Here is a 22,281-nt window from a genome sequence, read left to right as displayed (position 1 = left end):
AAACATCAAAGAGAGGGACGAAATAATGGCATCCAGTGATCACCACATAAACAAATTCTGCCAAGCAGTCTCAAAGAAATAGATGGTTTCTACAATGCTGATTGTCCATGCTATAGCAAATTTGCTCAAACTCAGAGCCAAAATATAGCAAATTTGCTCAAACTCATAGAGCACAAAGAGATAAAAGAATAGAGGGCAAACCTTTCCAAACACTGATCCTCAATGCCTCTCCTGAGAGCCCATGGACGTATTCACCCAAATATCTTCGAAGCAAGTGAAGAACCTAAAATGAAAAATATCAATAAAAACTACTTCACCCATATATCATCTGAAACACACTTACCAGACATGATCAACCAATAAAACCACCACCACATAATCATATCACTAAAATATAACCTAACTGGAACATAATTCCAAGAGAAGCATTTGCACTTTCAAACACTTTACTATGTTTTGTACAGATACCACTATTCCTATCCACCAAGAGTTATCCTGGCATCTCATGCAACGTCAACAAAGCAATACCAGGTCAAGTTCAAGTTGAGTTTTGATTTCCTTTGCAGCAAGTTGCGGTGTATCATCTCAGAGTTCCTATTCTACTAATAAACAGTTAGGCACTTTAGTGCCCAACAATAAATTGTGTTCCCTATATTCACAAGCAATGCTCCATGCAAAATTAGCCAACAAAATGGAGGAAAAACAAACAGAAATGCTTGTCAATAAATAAAAAAAGAGCCTGAATACTCGTGATTCCCAGGCATTTTTATGAAATATTCAAGGAAACCAAACTTCATAGTTATTTACTTATCGCTAATTGACAATAAACAATAAAGGAAACTTTGCAATTAACAAAAAAAAAAAAAAAAGAAAAGAAAAAAAGAAAGAAAAATAACATACGTGAGCTTCGAACATGGTGCTTGATCAAAGTTGAATATCTTTTAGCAGATTGACGACGATCGATGTAGAAGAACCGCCATTGAAGAGTGGCGAAGTAGTGTATTAGACTGAATGAAATTTGTAATTCTGGTTAGAGTTAGGGTTTGTTGTAACTCGAAACCTGTATCTGCTTTGATCTGTACAGAGAGAAAACGGCCAAGAGAAGCGGACGGTTTGAAGAAGTGACAGGAAGGAGAAGGAAATATTGTCTCGGTCCCTTTGTGAGTTGCGAATATTGGCGTGGAAAAGTATCACGTAAAGACTACGAGAAGGAAAATTTGTCCTGGTCCCATGTGTTTCATTACATGACTACTCACTATCTCAGATAAATCCCTTTTTTTTTTTTTTCCCCTTCAAAAATTGTTGAATTTTGAATTTTTCATGTTTTAAATTTTTGAATAAGCTTCGATTTTCTTGTTATGAATGATTTTTTTTTTTTCATCTCTCATGCACCGTATAAATTTGATATTTTTAATTTTACATGAAAATAAAAAGAACAGTGAAATTAAACAAAAGGAGGGAGTATCACATTAGCTCATGTAGAATAAAAATTTCAATCTCATTATTATAACATTCTTTTTTCTATTATTCTCTTTTCCATTTCATTCTCTATATCAAAATTTCAATTTACTTTTATATATTTGTAATTGTTTCTAATGGGCACTTTAATAGAGTGTTTGATTGTTGGAATTTCACATGAAAATGAAATTTTGATGTCTAATTGGTACTCCCTCCGATCTATATGTATATATAGGTACCATTTGGTTTTACGTAAAATTTTAGAAAAACTTATTAATATAAATAAATTGTATTTTTTATTTATTGTTCCTAAAATACCTCTATATTAATAATTATAACATGTACAATCGGGACCATGAATATAAATTAAACAATAAATTATTTTTTTAAAAATGAAATAAAACTATATTTTAAGACAAATGAATAAAAAAGAGCCTATACACATGGAATAGAGGAAATATATAAAATTAAGAATTCAACATTCATTTCCCTCCAAAAAATAAAAAAGAATAATTTAACATTCATAAAAGAAACGAACACTTAATTTCTAAACATGCCTCGCTTAAATGATGAAAAATAGTTTATAAAATAAGATATTTTTGAAAACATAAAAACATTACCGCCCTTAATTAGAAAAATATTTACTTACACACGAACAATATTTATATTTTATATTGATTGATTACGACGTCGTATGGCTACGAGGAAGTCTCGGATGCAGTGTAAGGCTGTACGTTCAGGGGATACAGCTGTCCCATTTTCCCTCGCAAGCGATATTATCTGAAGAGTCTTTGATGTTTAATTCTGCTACTTACCATTTCCCTTATAAGAAAGTCGTTTGGTAATTAATTTGGTATTTTTCATGCTTGCAGGCTGCAGCACAAGAACGGTCCAATATGAGTTTTATATGGAAAGAAGCCTAAGCATGGAGATATGCAATTGATGCTGTTTTTTTTTTTTTTTTGCCGATTATTACTCCCTCAGTCTCAAACTACAAGTCATTTTAATGTGATTATTTTATCAGAAATTTAAATATTTTAAAAAATAATAAATAATATTTTTGCAAAAACTCACAAATTATCTTTGATTTTTATTTGAAATAAAAGACTAATTTAGTCAAACTAATTTTTTTAATAAATTCCTTAAACAGCTAATATTTTAGAAATCCATCAAGTTATATCCAGTACCAATGGAAAGACATTTAATGGCCTCTTTTAAATGGTCTTGATTAGGCTCGGGGCCCAAGATATATCACCTCTCTAGATATCGCACAATTTACTGTTGCTCAAAGGTCACCATAAGAAGGGATATCAAGGTAAGTATCATACAGAAAAAGCAATTAATGTGCATTTCTTCCCCCATAAAATTTGGTAAGTCTTAAAAGCATTATTACCGTTTGATTTAGCGATTCGTGCCAGCTGATAAATGATAGTGATCGTAAATGATAGTAGTTGATAACTGATGGTTGATAGTGGTAGCTGATCATCATGATTTCTATCGCTTATCATTAGTTGCAGATTAAAAAATTTATTAAACACTTACAATCCAATTATTGGGTGTAAAACAACTATCAACTGAATGAAACGCCCCATTAGCCCCAATGTTTTTCGTCACCCATTATTTGTTTATTTGCCATTAATCACATTTGTATTGGCGGATGTAAAGGAAATGGATTGATTTGTAAAAGCTGGTTATCCCCTCTCGCAATGCCTACTTTACTCCTCAGCCATGCAAACAAAGTAAGATGATAAGATATCTAATTGGAAGGTAGTATAAGATTCATCCCACAAGTGATTCCCACCCTAACACGTATTGGATAAATTTTGCACCACTACTTTCTAATCTGACATCTTAACTGAAAATGGGAATACAGTGCCATAAAAAATTGGTTAGTTTAAGATTAAACTAATCAACATGATAAGAAGAACATAAAAAGAGGGGAGAATAAGAAGGTTGTTTGTTTGCCATTTGCAGAATAAAAAAAAAAAAAAAAAAAAATCTCTAGGTCTGCTCTAAAAGCACCAACCATCGTCGACCACTCAATTTGTCAATTCCATTTCGTAATTGTAGTGCTTTCTTTCCTCGTAGAAGAAAAAACCCATCACCAAGCGTTTAAGTTTCCCTTTATTTGTCATCTAATACACGTTTATAATCACAAAGGCCCCTATTGCCCTCTTTACCTAAAATTAGCTTTTCAAATTGACATTGGGACCCAAAATATCTAGGCGGCTTAGGTGTTTTTTCAACGGTTAGTTAGAGGTTAGAAAAGGAAAAAGAGAGTTTAAGTTGGGTAGCTTTGGAATTAAATAATGAATTGGAATTATGATAAGTAACTTAATCATTGGCTGTAATTACATATTACGATCCGCCGACTGCCACTGAAAAAAATGACCAAATAATGAAGTCCATGTACGCAACCTGTTGTGACTGGGCATGGCACTAACTGCTTAATCAATGAAAGTGAGCATTGGAGTATCAATGCATTGACGCGTTTTATAAGATATTTCCTAATAAAAAAATAACATTAGGAGTAAAATGTCTATTTACTATAAAATTTTCAACAATTTAAAAAGCGAAAAAAAAAAATTTAACTAATTGTGAGGATAAATAAAATTGTATATATATATATTTTTAACATGGATTAAATAAAAAATAAATTAAGTTTAACGAGATTTTAATTGTTGGATTAGAAATTTGAAAGCTTATGTGAAAATTGATAGTCATGGTTGTCCTATTTCTTTCTCTAATCTCTCCATGATGTAATTTGTCCATCACGTGTCAATTTTGCATTAGCTTCATTTACATAAAAAAAAATAAAATAAAAAAAGTGTTTTCCATTTTTGAAACTTTGCACAAGCTAGAAATACACCAAATATAGATCTACAACCTTCAATAATAAGTAATAATAACTTTAATAAAGTCAAACATGAACTCATGAGTTGATTAGTATTCTCTTTAACATGAGGAGTGAGAAATATCGGATTTGAATTATTTCGATTATAAAATTTTTTTATTAATTTGATAAATAAGTATAAGGTTATCTATACTGTGTAATATTGCTATTCCGATACATTATATCTCCAAATGAAAAAAAAAAGAAGCAAATCAATAGCTATGGCTTCATTAAATTCATGAATTAATTAAATTCATGAATAATAAGATCTTAATTAAGTGTGATTGAAATAATATAATAATAACATGCTTCAATTAGAAAATTAATTAAATTCATGAATAATAAGGTTTTAATTAATTATGATTGAATCTTTAAAAAAAAAAAATAATAATAATTATGATTGAAATAATAATGACATGCTTCAATTAGAAGCAAAGAGGTCGCACCTCAATCAGTAACCTTTCCTTTCACTAGTGGGAAATGACTCGTATAAGGAAAGGGATCCCAACTTCCTGTAACGTATAAACCGCTGCTTACAATTAACAGCCGCAAAGTTCAAAAATTTCAGATGAACCTGTCACCGTTTCCCATTACAAAATCAAACTATTCTTATTTGGTCTCCACCTCAGCACCTCAGCTTGGACCCCACACGTGCCCGTTACCGAGAGCTATGCTACAGGTACCAGCCGGTTTTTTGAGATAAATTGCAAAAAAAAAAAAACAAACGTTTTACATATGAAAATACTGATTTACATATTTTAATTAATTTAAAATAGTTTGACATTTTAATTATTCTTCATAAATTTAGTATGGCCAGGATTTTAGATTCTAAAATAAATTGATGTTTAATTAATCTACCTAAGTAAAAAAAAAAAAGAAAAAGCTGACTGTGGTTAAAATTTTTTTTTTGTTTTTTAAACTTCTAATTACTAATTAGTCCGAAAAACAAAAGTAAACTTCTACCTAATCCTACTTGGATTATGATTCAATTAATCTGAGATATATATTACCCTACTCATTCCTGCGCTTAGCTTCACATTCATTACACCATTTACGCAGACGAAAAGAGAGAGCGACACAGAGAGAATTGAGAATCTCAATTTCAAACCTCAATTGATTCGATAGTTAGATCTTTTGTTTCTCGAAAGAAAGAGAGGGACGATTTTGCGACTTGAAGCGTGAGATATTTCTTGATATTGGAACCCTAACCTCGTTATTGGTAGAACTATAAGAGGGAAGAATCTTTTAAGCGACGGCCTTTCCAAGATGATTATGAGTCAAAAATTGGTGGCGGAAGCGGAGATTATCTGTTCACCGAGCATGCCTCGGGTTCTTGATGTGCAGTATCATCTGCAGAATTTGAACGTCGATGTGACCGTTCCTTCGACTCCGATCTTTGAGGCCATTACCACCGACATATCTCGATTCGAATCGGTAATAATTTTCGTTCCGTTGATCTTCCTGCGTGTCTTCGATTTTCTCTTTTTACGTTCTTTTGGATTTATTTTACGATAATTTATGATTGATATGCTAAGATTTGCTTGACCGATTCAAGGGCTTCATGATATTACTTTTTCTATACGTGGGTGGATTTATTGCCTAAGTGTAGATTTAGGGTTGATTGTTCTTCATCAGATTTCTGATTTTTGACGGGCTTCTTGCTGAGTTATTGTCTTTTATCGATTTTGTATACGGGTTTTCTTGGTTCTTTGTCAACAAGTTGTTTGTTGTCGATCGATTGAAGTAGCTTCTGATACTCCACTTGTTGGTTGTGTATGTAGGGATTCGTTGCTGACTTTTACAGGTCTGATTAATTGGGAAGAATCTTATATTTTCACATAGAAGAAATTAAATTATATATTTTCGGTTTAATTTAAGGTGTTTAAATGCTAGATCAGAGATATAGTAGCTTTGCCTCCTCATTATAGTGATGAACCATAGAACACAATTGGCTGAAAAGGCTCAAAAGAAAGATTAGAAAGTTACAAGAGTGGTGGAAGAAGGCACCTGTAATTAAATAATTTAACTAACGGTTTGGTTAGATCACTGGGATATGTTACTTCATGTTAGATTAGCTTAATTCTCTTTTCTCTGTCTGTTCTTTGCTATTTTTATTTATTTATTTCTCTCCTGAAACCTTCAGAACATGGGCTAACCACTGCCTGTCTTGCATTGTAGGCTGTGACTCGCACAGAGATGATGAAAGAAGCAGCTATGGAGTCTTCTGCTGTTAAGTCTTTTCCAACCATTCGCTCTGGTAGCTATGCAGACATTGGAACAAGACCCTCCATGGATGACGAACACATTCGGATTGATGATCTGTCTTCTTATCTGGGTTCTTTCTTCAAATGGCCCAGTGCTTTTTATGCGGTATTTGATGGTCATGGTGGCCCTGATGCTGCTACTTATATCAAGAGAAATGCCATGAGGTTGTTTTTTGAAGATGCTGAGTTGCCTCAAACGTCTGATATTGATGCTGTCTTCTTAGAGGCATTGGTGGATTCCCATAGGAAAGCATTTTTAGTGGCAGACATCGCCTTGGCTGATGAAAGGAGTGTTAGCAGTGCTTGTGGAACCACAGCACTGACTGCTCTAGTTATTGGAAGGCATCTACTGGTTGCAAATGCTGGTGACTGCCGGGCAGTTTTATGCAGGAAAGGGGTAGCTGTTGATATGTCCCAAGATCACAGGCCTTCTTATCTGCCAGAACGCAAGCGCGTTGAGGAGTTGGGTGGCTACATTGAGGATGAATATCTGAATGGTTATCTTTCAGTTACTAGAGCTCTTGGAGACTGGGATTTGAAACTCCCATTAGGAGCTGCATCACCTCTCATTGCGGAGCCAGATGTTCGACAGCTCTTGTTAACAGAGGAGGATGAATTTTTGATCATTGGGTGTGATGGCATATGGGATGTCATTTCAAGCCAGGAAGCTGTCAGCTTTGTCCGTCGTGGTCTCAGGCGGCACGATGACCCAGATCTATGCGCCAGAGAACTCGTCAGGGAAGCATCGCGCCTGCATGCAACTGATAACCTCACCGCAGTTATCATCTGCTTCTCTTCTCCTAGTCCTGTTGAGTCATGTCCTCCTCAAAGGCGAAGGTTCAGGTGTTGTGGTCTTTCTGAGGAGGCCCGAAACAGATTGAGGAGCTTGTTAGAAGGAAATTGAATGTACAGAGATTTATTTAATGAGATTTTTAATGATAAAGGATTTGTATCAGTTTGTGGCTGTTTCAGATAGTTCAGAAAAAAACAGCCAGAAGTTTTGTAGGGGAGCTAGGGGTAAAAGAGTATACCGGGATAATTGTAGCGGGAGCAAATTATATGTTTCTGGATTTTTATGTTTAATCAAAACGTCAGATTATTTTTTATAGTTAGGTATTGCTTATTAGGGTTCCCTGCAATGTGTAAAGCCTGCAATTTATTTATTTTCCTTTGTTAGTAATACAATAACTGTTTTAAGTTTAGAAATTGAGTTGTCGTTCCTGCGATTCTTTGGAGTTGGGGTCTTGCGCATGCACTGTTTTCTATCTGTTCTCATTCCCAAAAACACAATTTGGTTGATCCTTGGTGATGGATCATTATAACTCTTGTACAGGATATCTTGTTTGTTTGACTGGATTTGTTAATCTGATTTGGGTTGGTGTTTCATAAAGGCCTTGTTATCGTCACCTTAGCTAGAAGGCTATCTATTTGTCCACCACAAGTCTGAAGAACTGGGGCGAGAGGCCACCATTTTATACTAGGAAATGCCAAATAATGGAATTACTCCTGTGCCTGGCAAATCAAAATTAAAGAAGGTTTTCCTAGCTTTCGTAAAAGTTAAATTACCGCACTAATGGTTGACCACTTACCATTCGTTACGGACAACCATGATGTAGACCAGATCAAAGGCTCCGGTTGCATAAAATAGGAAGTCAAACGTATCCAAAGGCTTCGATTGCATATCGCTTATTGATGTGTCAAAAAAATAACAGCTAACTTCTAAAATTGTAAACACCAGATTATTCTGAAAATTTATATATAAAAATAAAAGCCAACATATTCTTCTGGTCTGTCAATAGCCGCAGTCTCTAAATAATAATAGAAAAAATTGGTATTTTATTTATTTTTGTTTGATTATTAGGTATAGATAGAAAACTTAACTTGTGTAAAAGCCAGAACAATCAAAAATGGCGATGGCAAGCTTGGCAAGAAGAAAGGCTTACCTTCTCACTAGAAATTTCTCGAATTCCAGTCCGGATGCCCTCAGGTACTCCTCACTCACCAGCTTCTTCCGCGGCTTCGCCTCTTCGGGATCTGACGAGAACGACGTAGTCGTAATCGGCGGCGGCCCCGGTGGCTATGTCGCCGCTATCAAGGCCGCACAGCTCGGACTCAAAACCACTTGCATCGAGAAACGTGGAACTCTCGGTGGCACATGCCTCAATGTTGGATGCATCCCTTCTAAGGTATATGTGCTGATTGATATATCTCTAAGGTTTTTGTTTTTCTTTGTACATCTATTGTATAATTTTGTTTAATTTACTTTTATTTCATTTGTCTGAATTAATTTTTATCTAGTCAAGATCTATTAGCTTGACTAGATTACCATTTCCCTTGCGCATTAGTGTTTGATTGGTGTATTATTCCCAGCTTTGTTACTGCGGATTATTTGAAAACTTTTTTTTTTTTATTCCAATTTTTACTTCTTTTACTTTTTCTCTTATTCTGAATAGCACATCTTCAATTCTCCTCTCTCCCTGATTCTTGGAGTTCTATTTTGCTAAGCACGGCTCCGTGATGGTTAAACATGTTGTCTTCCATTTTTCAAGGAAGTGCTGGTTATTATGATGAATTAGTCTTTGTTTCATTCTTTGGTGAAATGGCAAAGTTTTGTGGATTTGCTGTAATCTGTGGAGAAACGACATGCTCTATCTTTGGAGGATTAATCAGTTACACACTGTATCTAACTATCAATGAAATTTCAAATTAGAAGTGTTAGGTAACTGATATGAGCATTGGATTATCATCCAGCTAGAACCTTTAATTTCAAAATGTCTTGTTTAACTATGCTACTTATCTGATTTCTACCATTCATTGGCATGGGAATGTACACAGTGCACTTATGGTAAGCAGATCTCTGTTCTTTTCTGAAATGGGTGATTGTACTTATACCCTTTTTCCTGATAAATTTCATTGAAGCATTTGATAATTTTCTGATTCAAGTTTATACATTCTTGTGGTTTTTCGAAGTTCAAACTAGCTTCCTCCATTCCAATTTATTTGCTTTAAAACTCTGTTTTATTTTTTTTATTCCCCCATGCTTTTATAGGCATAGGAAAATGTGTGTAGTTCCTAATATCTGCCACATCCAAAAAACTTTCTAACTCTTGTTTTCTTCAGGCACTTCTTCATTCATCCCACATGTTCCATGAAGCTCAGCATTCATTTGCAAGTCATGGTGTGAAGTTTTCATCTGTCGAAGTCGATTTGCCTGCCATGATGGGCCAAAAAGACAAAGCTGTTGCTAATCTTACCCGAGGTATTGAAGGTTTGTTCAAGAAGAACAAAGTGACCTATGTGAAAGGGTATGGCAAATTCCTCTCCCCTTCTGAGGTGTCTGTAGACACCATTGACGGTGGAAATACTGTTGTTAAAGGCAAGAATATCATAATTGCAACTGGGTCTGATGTCAAATCTCTACCTGGAATCACCATTGATGAAGAGAAAATTGTATCATCGACTGGTGCTTTGGCTTTGAAAGAAATTCCTAAGAAACTTGTGGTCATTGGGGCAGGCTACATTGGGCTTGAGATGGGCTCTGTGTGGGGACGGCTTGGCTCAGAAGTCACTGTTGTTGAGTTTGCTCCAGATATTGTCCCAAGCATGGATGGAGAAATTCGCAAGCAATTCCAGCGGACACTCGAGAAGCAGAAGATGAAATTCATGCTCAAAACTAAGGTGGTAGGAGTTGATACTTCTGGAGATGGTGTGAAGTTGACACTTGAGCCAGCAGCTGGTGGTGATCAAACAACACTTGAAGCCGACGTGGTTCTTGTCTCTGCTGGCAGGTCTCCGTTCACTTCTGGACTTGGTCTTGACAAGATAGGCGTGGAAACAGATAAGGTGGGAAGAATTCTAGTCAATGAAAGATTTGCAACAAATGTACCTGGTGTGCATGCAATTGGGGATGTAATTCCAGGACCGATGTTGGCTCACAAGGCAGAAGAGGATGGAGTTGCATGTGTGGAGTTTATAGCTGGTAAGCAAGGCCATGTAGACTACGACAAGGTCCCTGGAGTTGTCTATACCCACCCTGAGGTTGCTTCTGTTGGTAAGACTGAGGAGCAGGTTAAGGCACTTGGTGTTGAATACCGCGTTGGCAAGTTCCCTTTCTTGGCAAATAGCCGTGCAAAGGCAATTGATGATGCTGAAGGGTTGGTCAAGATATTGGCTGAGAAGGAGACAGACAAAATATTGGGAGTCCATATCATGGCACCTAATGCAGGTGAACTGATTCATGAGGCAGTGCTGGCTCTTACTTACGATGCTTCAAGCGAGGATATAGCTCGTGTTTGCCATGCGCATCCAACAATGAGTGAGGCATTGAAGGAAGCTGCAATGGCCACTCATGACAAGCCCATTCATATATAAAAGATTGAACATTACTTGCTTTCATATTTGTTTTAAGGATTTTGCAATGGTTAAGCAAAGACTTGCCCTTTTTTTTTCATCTGTCATTGAAGCAGATGCAATGCTCGAGTAGAAGTTTACTGTTATCCATTTCTGCAAAGAATAATTTCACGCATTAACATCAATGCATGAGATGTACATTGATCTGAGGTGTTTAATTTGAGTTGGTTGGCAGGAAATACCACTGGGTTTTGATTCATATCAATGTCAATAGGGTTGCCTCTCAGTTTTTCTGTTTTGATTGTCTTGATGGTTCTTCTTTGTTTTAGTTGTTCAACCAATTTGCACTGTGGAATTCTCTATGCATGGACTGGAGCTGTTGCCTTAATGCTGAAATTTTTACTTTTGTTCCATTTTTGTTTATTTTCTGAACTTATGTTTTTTCATCGCTTGGTTGCAAATATCAAAATTAGTGGAAAATATTTAGTTTTAAATTATAAGACAATTATTTAGAATTACAGAATTTTATATTTTAAAATTATTATTAAATATGAAAAAAGTATAAAAAACCAATGGAGAACAATAAACCATCTAGTGAAAAATAGAAGTGCATAAACATTTGCTTAGCAACGCTCCCCCTGGTCTCTTTTCCTTGACAAGTAACATTAAAATTCGCAGAAAATTCCCATCCGCATTTGTGTGAGCAACACCAATTCGTTACAGACCATCAATAGACAGTTCCCTATGAAGGCCTCACGTCCCTTCATTACATTTTAAGAATCCAGGTTTAAGCCCTGATTTTCACATGCTCACCTTGCAAATCCACAACAGGTTAGCAAGATGGAAGTACTAAAAGCTTAGACATCATCCTCTCGCATATCTGTCTTTCTCCTGGCCTGTAAAGCTAAACGCGCATCTCTCTCCCTCTCGAATTCTCGGTAATCCGTTCGTTGCAAGAAGGAAACCTTATCCAGATACTGGTTTGAGCTCTTCTTATAAGCATCTAATTCATCTTCTAACCCCTTATTCTCTTCTTTAAATTCTCCCCAATCTTTCTTTGTCTTGTCGAGCACACTGAGCTTAGGTTTCTTCTTAATTTGTTCTAGAACAGCATCCACTGCAGAAGGTGCAGTAGCTCTGGCCTTTTCAGCAGCCTCTTTTGACTCAGCATCAACAAGTTTCTTAAATTCAATTTCCTGGCCAGCGAAATCCCTTACCTCTGTGATCTAAAGAAAAAAAAAACCACCAACATGTTGACAACAAAACCATGTTCACAAATACTCAGATAAAGTAGAATTTCCAATTGATTCTCAATATATTATTAAATGCTTCCAGAAAAAACATTTTTACCGTAGGGGTGCATCTCAATTGGGACAGTTTATAAAAAAAAAAAAAAAAAAAAAAATACAGAACTGCGACTTATGCGATACAGATAACTCAAATTCAAAGCACTAGCTCATTAGCTTCGAGGCATTTCTATCAGATAATTCTACCATCAATAAAGCAAAAGACTCATCTTCATACTGCTAAAATGGATGGCTAGTTTTAAACAGACACAAGGATATAAAGCCATGAAACAGAAAGCTACGTCCATTAAACAAAGGCCAATCAACAAGAGAAAGAAAAAGCGTGTAATTACCTCAACTTTACCCCTGCCTGATGCAGCAGCAGTAGCTGCAGCATCCTTGACTGCTGAGAGAGCAGCAGCAGCAAGTTTTCTGGCCTCATCGCCAATGGGATTTTGCAAGCTATTAGATGCTTTTTGCAATTCACCTTGTGCAGAGGTTTCTCTTTTCGTTGTTGCCAGACCCAGATAAGCCATCCAGTTCTAGGAAACAAGAGCAAGGTAACAAATATACAAACAACATGGCTGGTTAGCCTTCAATAGAGGCAAAGAAAAGATAAAAGTGAACTAAAGAAAAGAGAGAAGCCCTCACATCGGACTTCTTTTGTGAAGAATTATCCAAAGATGATTTAGACAGGTTTGCAAGTGTGTCATTGGATACTCTCTTGGAGCCATCCTGTGAGCCACTTGCTCCTTTCTGCTGTTCATCTTGACCAGAGTATTCTGTCCTTTTTGGCTCGAGACCTAGATATGTCATCCAATTCTACCATGTGATGAAATTATATTAATTACACTTCATTCACCTCTTATCCAAATAATTCATTAGATGCAGAGCAGAAGAGAGAATCCTTACATCATTGGATTTGTGTGAACTAGCATTCATGGTTGAACTATTGCGTTTATTTGAAATGGGTATGGCAGCCTTATTACTGAACCCTTTATTCATTTGCTCCCACATAGCTTGCACCCGAGCATCCATATCTAGAAAAAGGAAAAAAATCCATTACATTTCTGGTTTTTAGTTAATAGTTCTTCACATTGCGAATGATTGAACATTTCCAGCAGAATCGAGAACAAAGATTACTGAGTTCTTACTAGTTTCTTCAGGTTTTGGCCCAGAACTCAAAACTGAATTAACTTCCTGTGTTGACTCAATTTGAGAACCCATTCTTCACATTACCTTCCCTGAAAGAAACACAGAGTCCAAACACTTCAATGCCAAATATGGTTCAGCCCTAGTGAATTAACAAGCCGCACCACAAATTAATTAACAACTTGTGTGCTGCGGAGACACAAACATGGCCTTGGAAAGTTCACTACTTGTTCCTCCAACTAAGAAACTTAATTTCGAGAAATCTTTCTTTTTAAATAGTTAATCAAGCTATTGAATCATTCTAGACGATAAGCACCAATTATAATGAACTAATCTTGATATACTTACGTGTTTATGGTTCTAACGAACAGCAAAGCCTCAATAAACTTTTCATTAATAGAAAAAACGCAAAGAGAACAAAAAAATGGTGACGGAAACTCCAATGAGCAAGTCCATAAATCAGTTCAATTTGCATCTATCACAACAAAATTTGTGTTCCTTTTTCTTTAGAAGTCCTCAATCTAAATCAGTTAGGTGGAAAAAGGAGTTCCATATTGTATGGTTAATATTGAAAATTCCCCAAATAATCAAAAATATCCAGAAGAGTTAAAATTGATAAGAAATCTAACGAATTGCTTTTCATGAACAAAACGAGACAGAAAAAACCCTAACAAACACCATAATCCATAGAAACCGATCAAATAAATACCTATAGACTATGAATTGATGAACTGATCAATTTTGCCTCGCTCTTACTTGCTCTTTTCGTTTTTTTCTTCTTCTTTCTTGTTGCGGGCAATCGACGGAGGCGTATCTACTGAAAGCTCCCTCCTTTTCCCAATTTTCTGTTCGGAGAATCTAGAGTTTTATTTATAATTTATAATTAAATAATTGAATTAAAATCATTCACCTTCTCTTTCTGATTTTGCCACTTCAGCATTCAGGCTGGGTCCATCAAAAACCCTTAGAATCGAAATTTTTCAAATACACGACTTGTCGTTTATATGGTTCGAGAAAAACCTCTGGTATTAGCGGACAAAGGACACGTGTGGTTTCGTGCTTTTCTGGTATTAGAGAAGAAAGGACACATGTGGCTTCGTTATTCATCCACGTCCTACTAAGTCTTATCCACTAACTACTAGCTCAATCCATGGGTGGTCCCATATACATCGAGTAGGTATTTTCCGTTATCCAATTTCTTGTGTTCAAAATCCACAATCCCGTTGTTGTACGTAGGGAGCGGCTGTCGTTCGCAAAACAGTTACACCGTAGGTAAAATGATGAACTGTTTCTGTTTTCTAAAGCGTAGATTACATAAAATATCATCGGATGGTTAACAATAAAAACACTCTTATCATCTCTCATCCTCAAAAATCTCCTTGGCTTTGATTCATATCACAGGACTTTCATTACATTTCTAAATTATCATATTGTATTATTAACGCCGTTATCGGAATATACAAATTACGACTCTTATTATTTCGAATCTGTTCGAAAGTTATATGCTGATTTTAGATTTCTCAATATTTAAATTTAAAAGAAGAAAAAGAAAAAGGAAAGTTAGATTCCTTTCCCTCCATTTGAATTATGTTACTATCACAAACCTTAGCAAGTAAGACTTCACATTCAAACAAAAAGGAAAAGAGGCTGCTAAAATTGATTGATGACAACATAGTTGATGATCATCAGTTAAAAAAAAAACCAATTTAATCCATTAAAAAATTATTTACAAGAACGGATAATCACAAATCTAAAAAAAAAAAAATGCAAAAAGATACAAGAAAACTATGGAAAAAAAATATTGTTTATAATTAATTAATAATAACGCCAAATCTAAGGAAAGCCAACTTGTAGTAGTCAAGGTTGCAATTATGATATATAAACACAAGCTACTGAATTAACAATTGTCTATATATTACTCAAGATTAAAAGGCAATACTCTTTATTTGTCTATATATATTACTATAAATAACCCCAGAAACTGTATATTTAAGCTGCAGAAGGGGCACTTCTCTGTTGAACAACTCCTTCCTCAGTCAAAGCTGCAATTAATTCACCAAATTTTGCATTATCAACAGGCGCACGGTTCTTGTAATCCAATGACTCATCTTCATATATTTCCCACCATTTCTTTACAAACGTCTTTATGTCTTCTCTGTCCATGTTCTCTTCTTTGCCTGTGTATCTCCATGGCTTCGAACCCTAATAACAATTTAAAAGAAAAGGTTATATTATTTTCTTAATTAAGTATTTTTTAATTAATAACCAGATTCGCTAATTAATTTACTAACCGCAGCACAATAGTGGACAACTTTGACTTTGTCCATCTCCACATTTTCAGGATGACGCCAAAGCATAGCCAAAACAAGATTGTATATAGGAGGGATAGGCTTGTACACGTCCTTGAAGAACATATTCAGAAAGTCCTTCACAATATAATATTTATTTTTTACCATATATGTGTGTGTATATATATATTTATATATATAAACGGAAAGAATATAAATTAAATGTATAATTTTGAATTTATGTACCTGCTCAGCGAAGGAAGTAGTGGGAGTAACTTTGAGGGTCTCCAAGAGATCAAAGTAGGTCAAAAGATTAGGCTCAAAGAGAAACATGCCAGCATTGAAGTAGAGAGGAGGAGGAGAGCCCATCTCCTTTGGCCATGGGGCTCTTTCAGGGCATTGTTGACAGTATCCAACCTTATACTGTGGAGAGTAACTCCAGGTTTTCTCGCAAAAACAGTCCATCACAGCATAAAAATACCCATTTGGTGAATCGAAAAGGTGATCAATATTCTCAAACACTTGAATATCGCCATCCAAGTATATCATCTTCTCATATTCCACAAACTACAGATACCATTAATCATTTTTCATGATAAGTAAAAACAAAAATACTAAAATTATGTAAGATCACACGTGGAAACTGGAAACTAACCCTAGTAGTAAGAGTAGTCCACGTGCACCAAGTGCATGGCAGCAACCCAATAATAAAATAAAAACTAAGCATGTATATATTTTATAAGGTTCCCTTATGAATGACTAATTAATAGTAATAATCATACCTCCCAAATACGCAGCTTTGAGTAGTTAATGACATAATAAGCCATGGCAAACTGAGTCTGGTTCTCCGGTGGATACACCGGCTCAATCTCTCGGATAATACAGCCCTGAGATTCAAGAATCTGGCGGTGCTCCTCTGGAACATCAGGCAAAACAGCCACCACAAGAGGGTATGCAGTTTTTGTCTTCCTTAAACCCTTGGCTAAACCCACAACACCTTTCACATAATCCCCATTGCCAGCCAAGAACGTAATATATGCTTTTGATTGAGAGATTATGGGTTCCATGGCTGCATAAGGAGACATCTTTTTCCTTCAGGCTAAAAGAAGAAACAAAAGAAAACAAAAAAAGGTTTCAAGAACAAAGACGATAAGACTAAGAGAAAGATCCAAGAAACTTGCGTGTGAGGTGTTGGGAGTAGCGGGAGCCTCCTATATATAGGCAACGAGGGTGGTTGTGAAAATGGCAAATAGAGAAGGGAATAATTGTGTATGGCTATTTTCTTGAATTATGATTTAGGTTTTGAAACGTGGCAAGAAAATGGCGATAGCGGGTTTCTGTATCACACTTGCTTGTTTTGAGATTTGACACATTAAAAGGCAAAGGCAATTGCAGGGTGCGTGGCCTTATTGTCAAGTGGGACGAAGTTATCAGCTGGTTTTGTTTGGCTAAGTGTCCAAATTCGTATGGTTAGTGTAGCATTCCTTTCCTTATCAATGAACTTTTTTTAAAAAAAATTTCTCTCTTTTTAGTTAACAATTAGGAGGGAAGAACAATTACGAGCCTTGTTTCTAGGGATTTTATATTTATATAGCCTGAAGATTTTATCATTTTCAAATTTTGTTATTCTCTCCATTTTGAGACTAGGCTAATTAATTTGGGTCAAACAATGCCTTTTATACCCTAGTTAAACTTGGAGGGATATTCCCAATTATTCTGTTAACTTTTTCTTGCATACGGTGTTATTAGTTTAACTAATCCATTAGTGATATAATATATAAATTATTCAAGAAAATTTTGAATTTTGACTGGGAAGAAAAGGAAACACTTGCTCATATTCATATTGTTGCACGTGCTAAAAAATCTTTATTGCCTATCTTTTCTATGTGCAAATCATATATAAATTTAGCACTAGTATGTATTCATGTAAGATAAGGAATTTATTAGTAGGCAAATATATATAAAACATACTAATTATGAAAATAATAAGAAGCAAAGATACAAATTGCTAGTGTAAACCCATAAAGATATGCATACTAGATAGTTTGATCACAAGATTGGATTGTAGTATCGATATTTTAAGAAAGATTTTAACGTCGTGGCTTTCCAAATTGAAAGGAATTAGTTTTTTATCTAACCGTTATGGAGGGTAAGAGAATATCATATCGTTAATAATTATATATGTTAAATGGAATTAATGTATTCGTAGCAAAAGATAAGATATTAAAATGGAAAATATAAATACAAAATTAAGTGATTGGAGCCCAAAAGAATAAAAAGAAAAATGATAATAACGTTAAAAAGAAAGAGTCATGCTATTGATTGATCGACACCAAAGTATATACATGAACAAAGTCGAATCTGCCTACATACTCTTCACCAGTAAGAAAAAAGACAACTAAAAAAAAAAAAAAAAAAAGGAAGAAGAGAGAATTCACTTTCAAAAATGAAAATAAATAAATTGCATACGGTTCAAACATTGAAGAACATAAAGAGAAATCTCGTTCAAGATTCTAAATATTTGTTTTGTTCTGAGACACAGAATTGTAGAGTTCCATTGTCATTCCATAAATGAAATTGTTAGAAAGACAATTAGACTAAAACATCAGAGGGGGAAAACAAATTAAATTCAATTGGTTTACAAGAAAATAAATCATTAAAATTTCACATGCCCACGTATGACATATCCATCCATGCATTTGACACATGATATATATATATATATATATATATATATATATATATTCTTTTTGGCTTTTGATCAGTTTTGATTCTTTGATACCAATAATACATGGTCACGAATATACTAGTGGAATTCTAGCAACAAGTGTACATAAGGTTAAGGAAATTTGGAATATTTCTAAAATAGAAATCAAAGCTACCAACAAATTTGCTTTCCGAAGAGAAACACTTTTGGTTTTTGGTCGCTGACTATGATTGAATTTGAAGCTATAATTTTATCCTTTCGTATCCCTTCTAAGTTTTTTTAATTTAGGGTTAACTTTTGCATGATTTGCATCTTAATTAAAATATATAAACTGTATAAAACCCTAATCCATCAACTTGGTATTTTCTTCATTAATCGAATCCGTACGCTAAAAAAAAAATCAAAATAAACTTAATACAATGAGTAGAATCTTATATAGTTTTGAATTTATTTATTGTTAACTTTAACTTCTAAAACAAAAATTTTTGACAAACCTTAGATTTTCGCCTGTCTGGGCCTGAGGCCCAAATATGATTGGACGCTAAATTTGATTGGGTAGCATTAGGTAGTGTGGACTTGGACTTGGACTTGGACGTGGGCTTAGCTGTCTGTATATGGGTCTTAGCAATATTATCGACGGAAAATAAATTTTGCATTGAGTGCGAGGCAGCGGTTTGACCGTCCGATCTGAGTAAAATTGGTCCCGCGGTAATTTTATCTTGCTAGCGGGCACTGGGCACCGGCTCCGTGTCGCGATCAGCATCTTACCTTATCCTGCTCTTGCACAGCCACTTTACAAAAACAGAAGACTGAAACCAAAAAGGAAAGGTACATACATGGCGTCGCTGGCTCAACAATTCACAGGCCTAAGATGCTTACCGCCCTCAACGTCTCGCCTCAGTAAAAGAGCTTCACTATTATCCTCTTGGAAGACTAGAAAGTCTACTTTTGTTGTATCAGCTGTCGCAATTTCTAATGCGCAGACCAAAGAGAGGGAAAAGCTTAAGGAACTCTTCGAGGAAGCCTACGAACGCTGCCGTACTGCTCCAATGGAAGGCGTTGCCTTCACCGTCGAAGAATTCCATTCTGCTCTTGAGAACTATGACTTCATTTCTGAGATTGGCGCCACGGTTAGTTCACAACGAACGCTTTTTTTTTCTTTCTTTCAAATTAAGAGTGGGACTTGGGAATATTTGAGGTATCTAAAAAATTGAAAAATTGCTGTAAGGTTAGAATGTGTTTGTTCATTGATTAAGTGTTTTCCTCTTGTTTGAAAAGGAAAAATGGTGAAGCTTTTCTTTTTGGTAAGACAGTATTGTGATTAGTATTATTGTGCTTGTTTGTGTCAGGTGAAGGGCACAGTTTTTATGACTGATTCCAATGGCGCATTGGTTGATATTACTGCAAAATCTTCTGCATTTTTACCAGTTCAAGAAGCGTGCATTCACAAGATAAAACATGTACATGAAGCTGGTATAGTTCCTGGAATGACAGAGGAGTTCATAATTATTGGTGAAAATGAAGCTGATGATAGCTTAGTCTTGAGCTTAAGGGAAATTCAGTATGGACTTGCCTGGGAAAGGTGTAGGCAGCTTCAAGCTGAGGATGTTATTGTGAAGGGTAAGGTGAGTATTTATGCATCTAACAATGCATTTAGAATCCAATATATTCTAATTTCCCCTTTTTCATACTCAATATTTTAAGTTATGAATGCCTCGTCCAGTATGATGCAGGAGGAATATTCAAGTTTCGTTCTTTAGTTAGGATTCTTATGTGATAGAATATTAACTAATTAGGAATACTTTTTAGTGTAAGAATTAGTATTTATCCTAACTAGAACAAATAGGACAACAATAGTTAGTTTATGAATTCTATTTTTCTTTATTAATTCAGAATTTAATTCTAAGGGTTTCTTTGAAACCAATTATATTATTTTACTCCAACCACAATCACCCTATTCTAGCCTAATTGTTGAGAATTAATTGCTACAGATTCTTCCCTTGCATCACAGTATTTTAGTGATAGATGTATGGAAACCCTTGATATTTATCCTTTTTTACTGACTGCCTCTTGTTGAATCTTTGTCAATAGCACTTTGTGGTGTTTGAATTACTGCTAATTCCTTTATTTCCACAATTTGAAAATTGGCATGTATATGTAGGTTGTTGGTGCAAACAAAGGTGGAGTGGTTGCAATAGTGGAGGGCCTTCGGGGTTTTGTCCCTTTTTCACAAATAGCATCGGTTTGTACTTAACCTAGCTTTTACAGTTCCACATTGATGTCAGAAAGAAAAAATGTCTCCATATTCTGACTTACTGGCTCTTTTTCTGAACCCTTTTATTATATCCCATCAACATGGGGCTGGGCATTTCACTTCAAAAAAATGGTTTGATTAGTGATGAGAGGCAAGCTAGAGATGATAACAGTAATAAGCTATTTATCCTCTCATGAAAATAATTTTTTATTTCACATTTTGCTAATCCTTTTAATTGAGAAACAACTTAATCCTTTTCTTTTCCTCAGCTTCTTTACTGTCGTATTTAGTTTCCACTCTATGTAGCAGTGTGTTTCTCTGTATTCCGAGTTGTCACCTTTCCTTTGCATATGTGTTAGAATTCAACTGCAGAAGAACTTCTTGAAAAGGAGCTTCCACTAAAGTTTGTTGATGTTGATGAGGAACAATCTAGGCTTGTGCTAAGTAACCGCAAGGCCATGGCAGACAATCAGGCACAACTGGGTATTGGATCAGTGGTCCTTGGTACTGTTCAGAGCCTGAAACCATATGGCGCCTTCATTGATATTGGTGGAATCAACGGCCTTCTTCATGTCAGTCAGATTAGTCATGATCGCATCTCCGATATTGCAACCGTCCTTCAACCTGGTGATACTCTCAAGGTCAGTAGCTATTGATCATTTACACTACATTCTGCATATCTGTCATTTGGTAGAGCTGATGGTATTTTGACCATACCTTGTTATACAGGTCATGATACTAAGCCATGACCGTGAGAGAGGTAGAGTAAGTCTTTCTACCAAAAAGTTAGAACCTACTCCTGGCGATATGATTCGCAATCCAAAGCTTGTTTTTGAGAAGGTAATTTTCAAGTTTCGTGGATACATTAGCTATTATATGAATGATCATGACCACCACTGCATCTTGTTCTGTCCTTAGTTTGACTATCCTTTTGTAGTTCAAAATTACCAGGCATATATGGTCAGAAATGACTTACTATCCTTTTGTAGTTCAATAAGATATATCTTATTACTACTTTTTGCTTTGATTTAACAGGCAGAGGAGATGGCTCAGTCATTCAGGCAGAGAATTGCTCAAGCAGAAGCTATGGCTCGTGCTGACATACTGAGATTCCAGCCTGAGGTACTTGTTCAATCATCTTTCTCTTTATTTGAACTAGGTCCATAAATAACCAGAGGAGCAAATAGGAAAGCTCCAGAGGTGATGGATTAAATTGTTGTTTTCAATAATTGAGATCAGTTAGTATGAGGAGACGCATTTGATTTTTTTTTTTTTTTTTTTTTTTTTTTTTTTGCCCCTTTTTCATTCAACAGAGTGGACTAACGCTCAGTTCAGATGGAATATTGGGTCCGCTGACTTCTGATCTACCAGCAGAGGGTTTGGACTTGAGTGCTATTCCTGCGGCAGAAGAGTGATATGATCTCATTTTTTGGTGACTTTGTCCTTTCAAGTAAAATTTGTACAAATGGCTTCACTTTTTTGCCTGAGCTAAAAACGTTAACAATTCTTCCGTTTGATTTTATTGCGTACGCGTACTTTTGTCGTTGTACGTGAAAAATCAGAAAATCAATTCATGCACTTCAATGGAATATAGCACCCGCGAATGTTACGATTTCAACATTTGTCTTT

The 22,281-nt window shown here is 35.4% G+C and overlaps 6 protein-coding genes across 11 annotated transcripts in view; 3 read left to right on the top strand and 3 right to left on the bottom strand.

Moving 5' to 3' along the window:
* Positions 1 to 1,180, bottom strand: part of LOC105643596 (calcium-dependent lipid-binding family protein) — a 38,593-nt gene extending 37,413 nt beyond the window's left edge. For all 4 annotated transcript variants that reach the window (XM_089724194.1, XM_089724192.1, XM_089724195.1 and 1 more), the window contains exons 1-2: positions 901 to 1,180; positions 202 to 283 (exon numbers count right to left, since the gene is read on the bottom strand). In XM_089724194.1, the coding sequence (XP_089580320.1) occupies positions 202 to 283; positions 901 to 915 (97 nt within the window). In that variant the 5' untranslated portion in view covers positions 916 to 1,180. The remainder of the gene's footprint in view (positions 1 to 201; positions 284 to 900) is intronic.
* A 4,194-nt stretch (positions 1,181 to 5,374) lies between these two features.
* Positions 5,375 to 7,721, top strand: LOC105643595 (Protein phosphatase 2C family protein). The gene is made up of 2 exons (XM_012228758.3): positions 5,375 to 5,785; positions 6,530 to 7,721. Exons 1-2 carry the CDS (start codon positions 5,618 to 5,620, stop codon positions 7,517 to 7,519), a joined length of 1,158 nt encoding a protein of 385 aa, XP_012084148.1. The 5' UTR covers positions 5,375 to 5,617; the 3' UTR covers positions 7,520 to 7,721.
* Positions 7,722 to 8,398: 677 nt separating this feature from the next.
* LOC105643594 (dihydrolipoyl dehydrogenase 1, mitochondrial) lies at positions 8,399 to 11,224 on the top strand. The gene is made up of 2 exons (XM_012228757.3): positions 8,399 to 8,801; positions 9,736 to 11,224. The coding sequence occupies exons 1-2, from the start codon at positions 8,523 to 8,525 to the stop codon at positions 10,984 to 10,986; spliced, it is 1,530 nt and encodes a 509-aa protein (XP_012084147.1). The 5' UTR covers positions 8,399 to 8,522; the 3' UTR covers positions 10,987 to 11,224.
* Positions 11,225 to 11,557: 333 nt separating this feature from the next.
* On the bottom strand, positions 11,558 to 14,284 carry LOC105643593 (craniofacial development-like protein). Of its 2 annotated transcripts, none has more exons than XM_020683062.3 (6): positions 14,160 to 14,284; positions 13,406 to 13,495; positions 13,164 to 13,291; positions 12,903 to 13,073; positions 12,605 to 12,793; positions 11,558 to 12,191 (listed from the first exon to the last, which is right to left on the bottom strand). In XM_020683062.3, the coding sequence occupies exons 2-6, from the start codon at positions 13,476 to 13,478 to the stop codon at positions 11,823 to 11,825; spliced, it is 930 nt and encodes a 309-aa protein (XP_020538721.1). In that variant the 5' UTR covers positions 13,479 to 13,495; positions 14,160 to 14,284; the 3' UTR covers positions 11,558 to 11,822. The 2 variants fall into 2 exon arrangements, with proteins under 2 accessions (XP_020538721.1, XP_020538720.1); XM_020683061.3 differs by having other exon boundaries at positions 14,113 to 14,274.
* Positions 14,285 to 15,189: 905 nt separating this feature from the next.
* Positions 15,190 to 16,898, bottom strand: LOC105643592 (galactinol synthase 2). 2 transcript variants are annotated; one of them, XM_012228754.3, is made up of 4 exons: positions 16,474 to 16,898; positions 15,938 to 16,258; positions 15,695 to 15,805; positions 15,190 to 15,605 (listed from the first exon to the last, which is right to left on the bottom strand). In XM_012228754.3, exons 1-4 carry the CDS (start codon positions 16,774 to 16,776, stop codon positions 15,393 to 15,395), a joined length of 948 nt encoding a protein of 315 aa, XP_012084144.1. In that variant the 5' UTR covers positions 16,777 to 16,898; the 3' UTR covers positions 15,190 to 15,392. The 2 variants fall into 2 exon arrangements, with proteins under 2 accessions (XP_012084144.1, XP_012084143.1); XM_012228753.4 differs by having other exon boundaries at positions 15,695 to 15,829; positions 16,474 to 16,897.
* Positions 16,899 to 19,115: 2,217 nt separating this feature from the next.
* Positions 19,116 to 22,270, top strand: RPS1 (ribosomal protein S1). The gene is made up of 7 exons (XM_012228752.4): positions 19,116 to 19,528; positions 19,748 to 20,023; positions 20,560 to 20,640; positions 21,012 to 21,293; positions 21,382 to 21,492; positions 21,688 to 21,774; positions 21,966 to 22,270. The coding sequence occupies exons 1-7, from the start codon at positions 19,235 to 19,237 to the stop codon at positions 22,065 to 22,067; spliced, it is 1,233 nt and encodes a 410-aa protein (XP_012084142.1). The 5' UTR covers positions 19,116 to 19,234; the 3' UTR covers positions 22,068 to 22,270.
* Positions 22,271 to 22,281: the final 11 nt, after the last annotated feature.

Source organism: Jatropha curcas, chromosome 7 (assembly GCF_041381405.1).
Source record: "Jatropha curcas cultivar XTBG-Jc1 chromosome 7, XTBG_Jcur_1.0, whole genome shotgun sequence".
In the NCBI taxonomy this organism is placed as follows: Eukaryota; Viridiplantae; Streptophyta; class Magnoliopsida; order Malpighiales; family Euphorbiaceae; genus Jatropha; species Jatropha curcas.
This window is presented reverse-complemented; position numbering and strand designations above follow the sequence as displayed.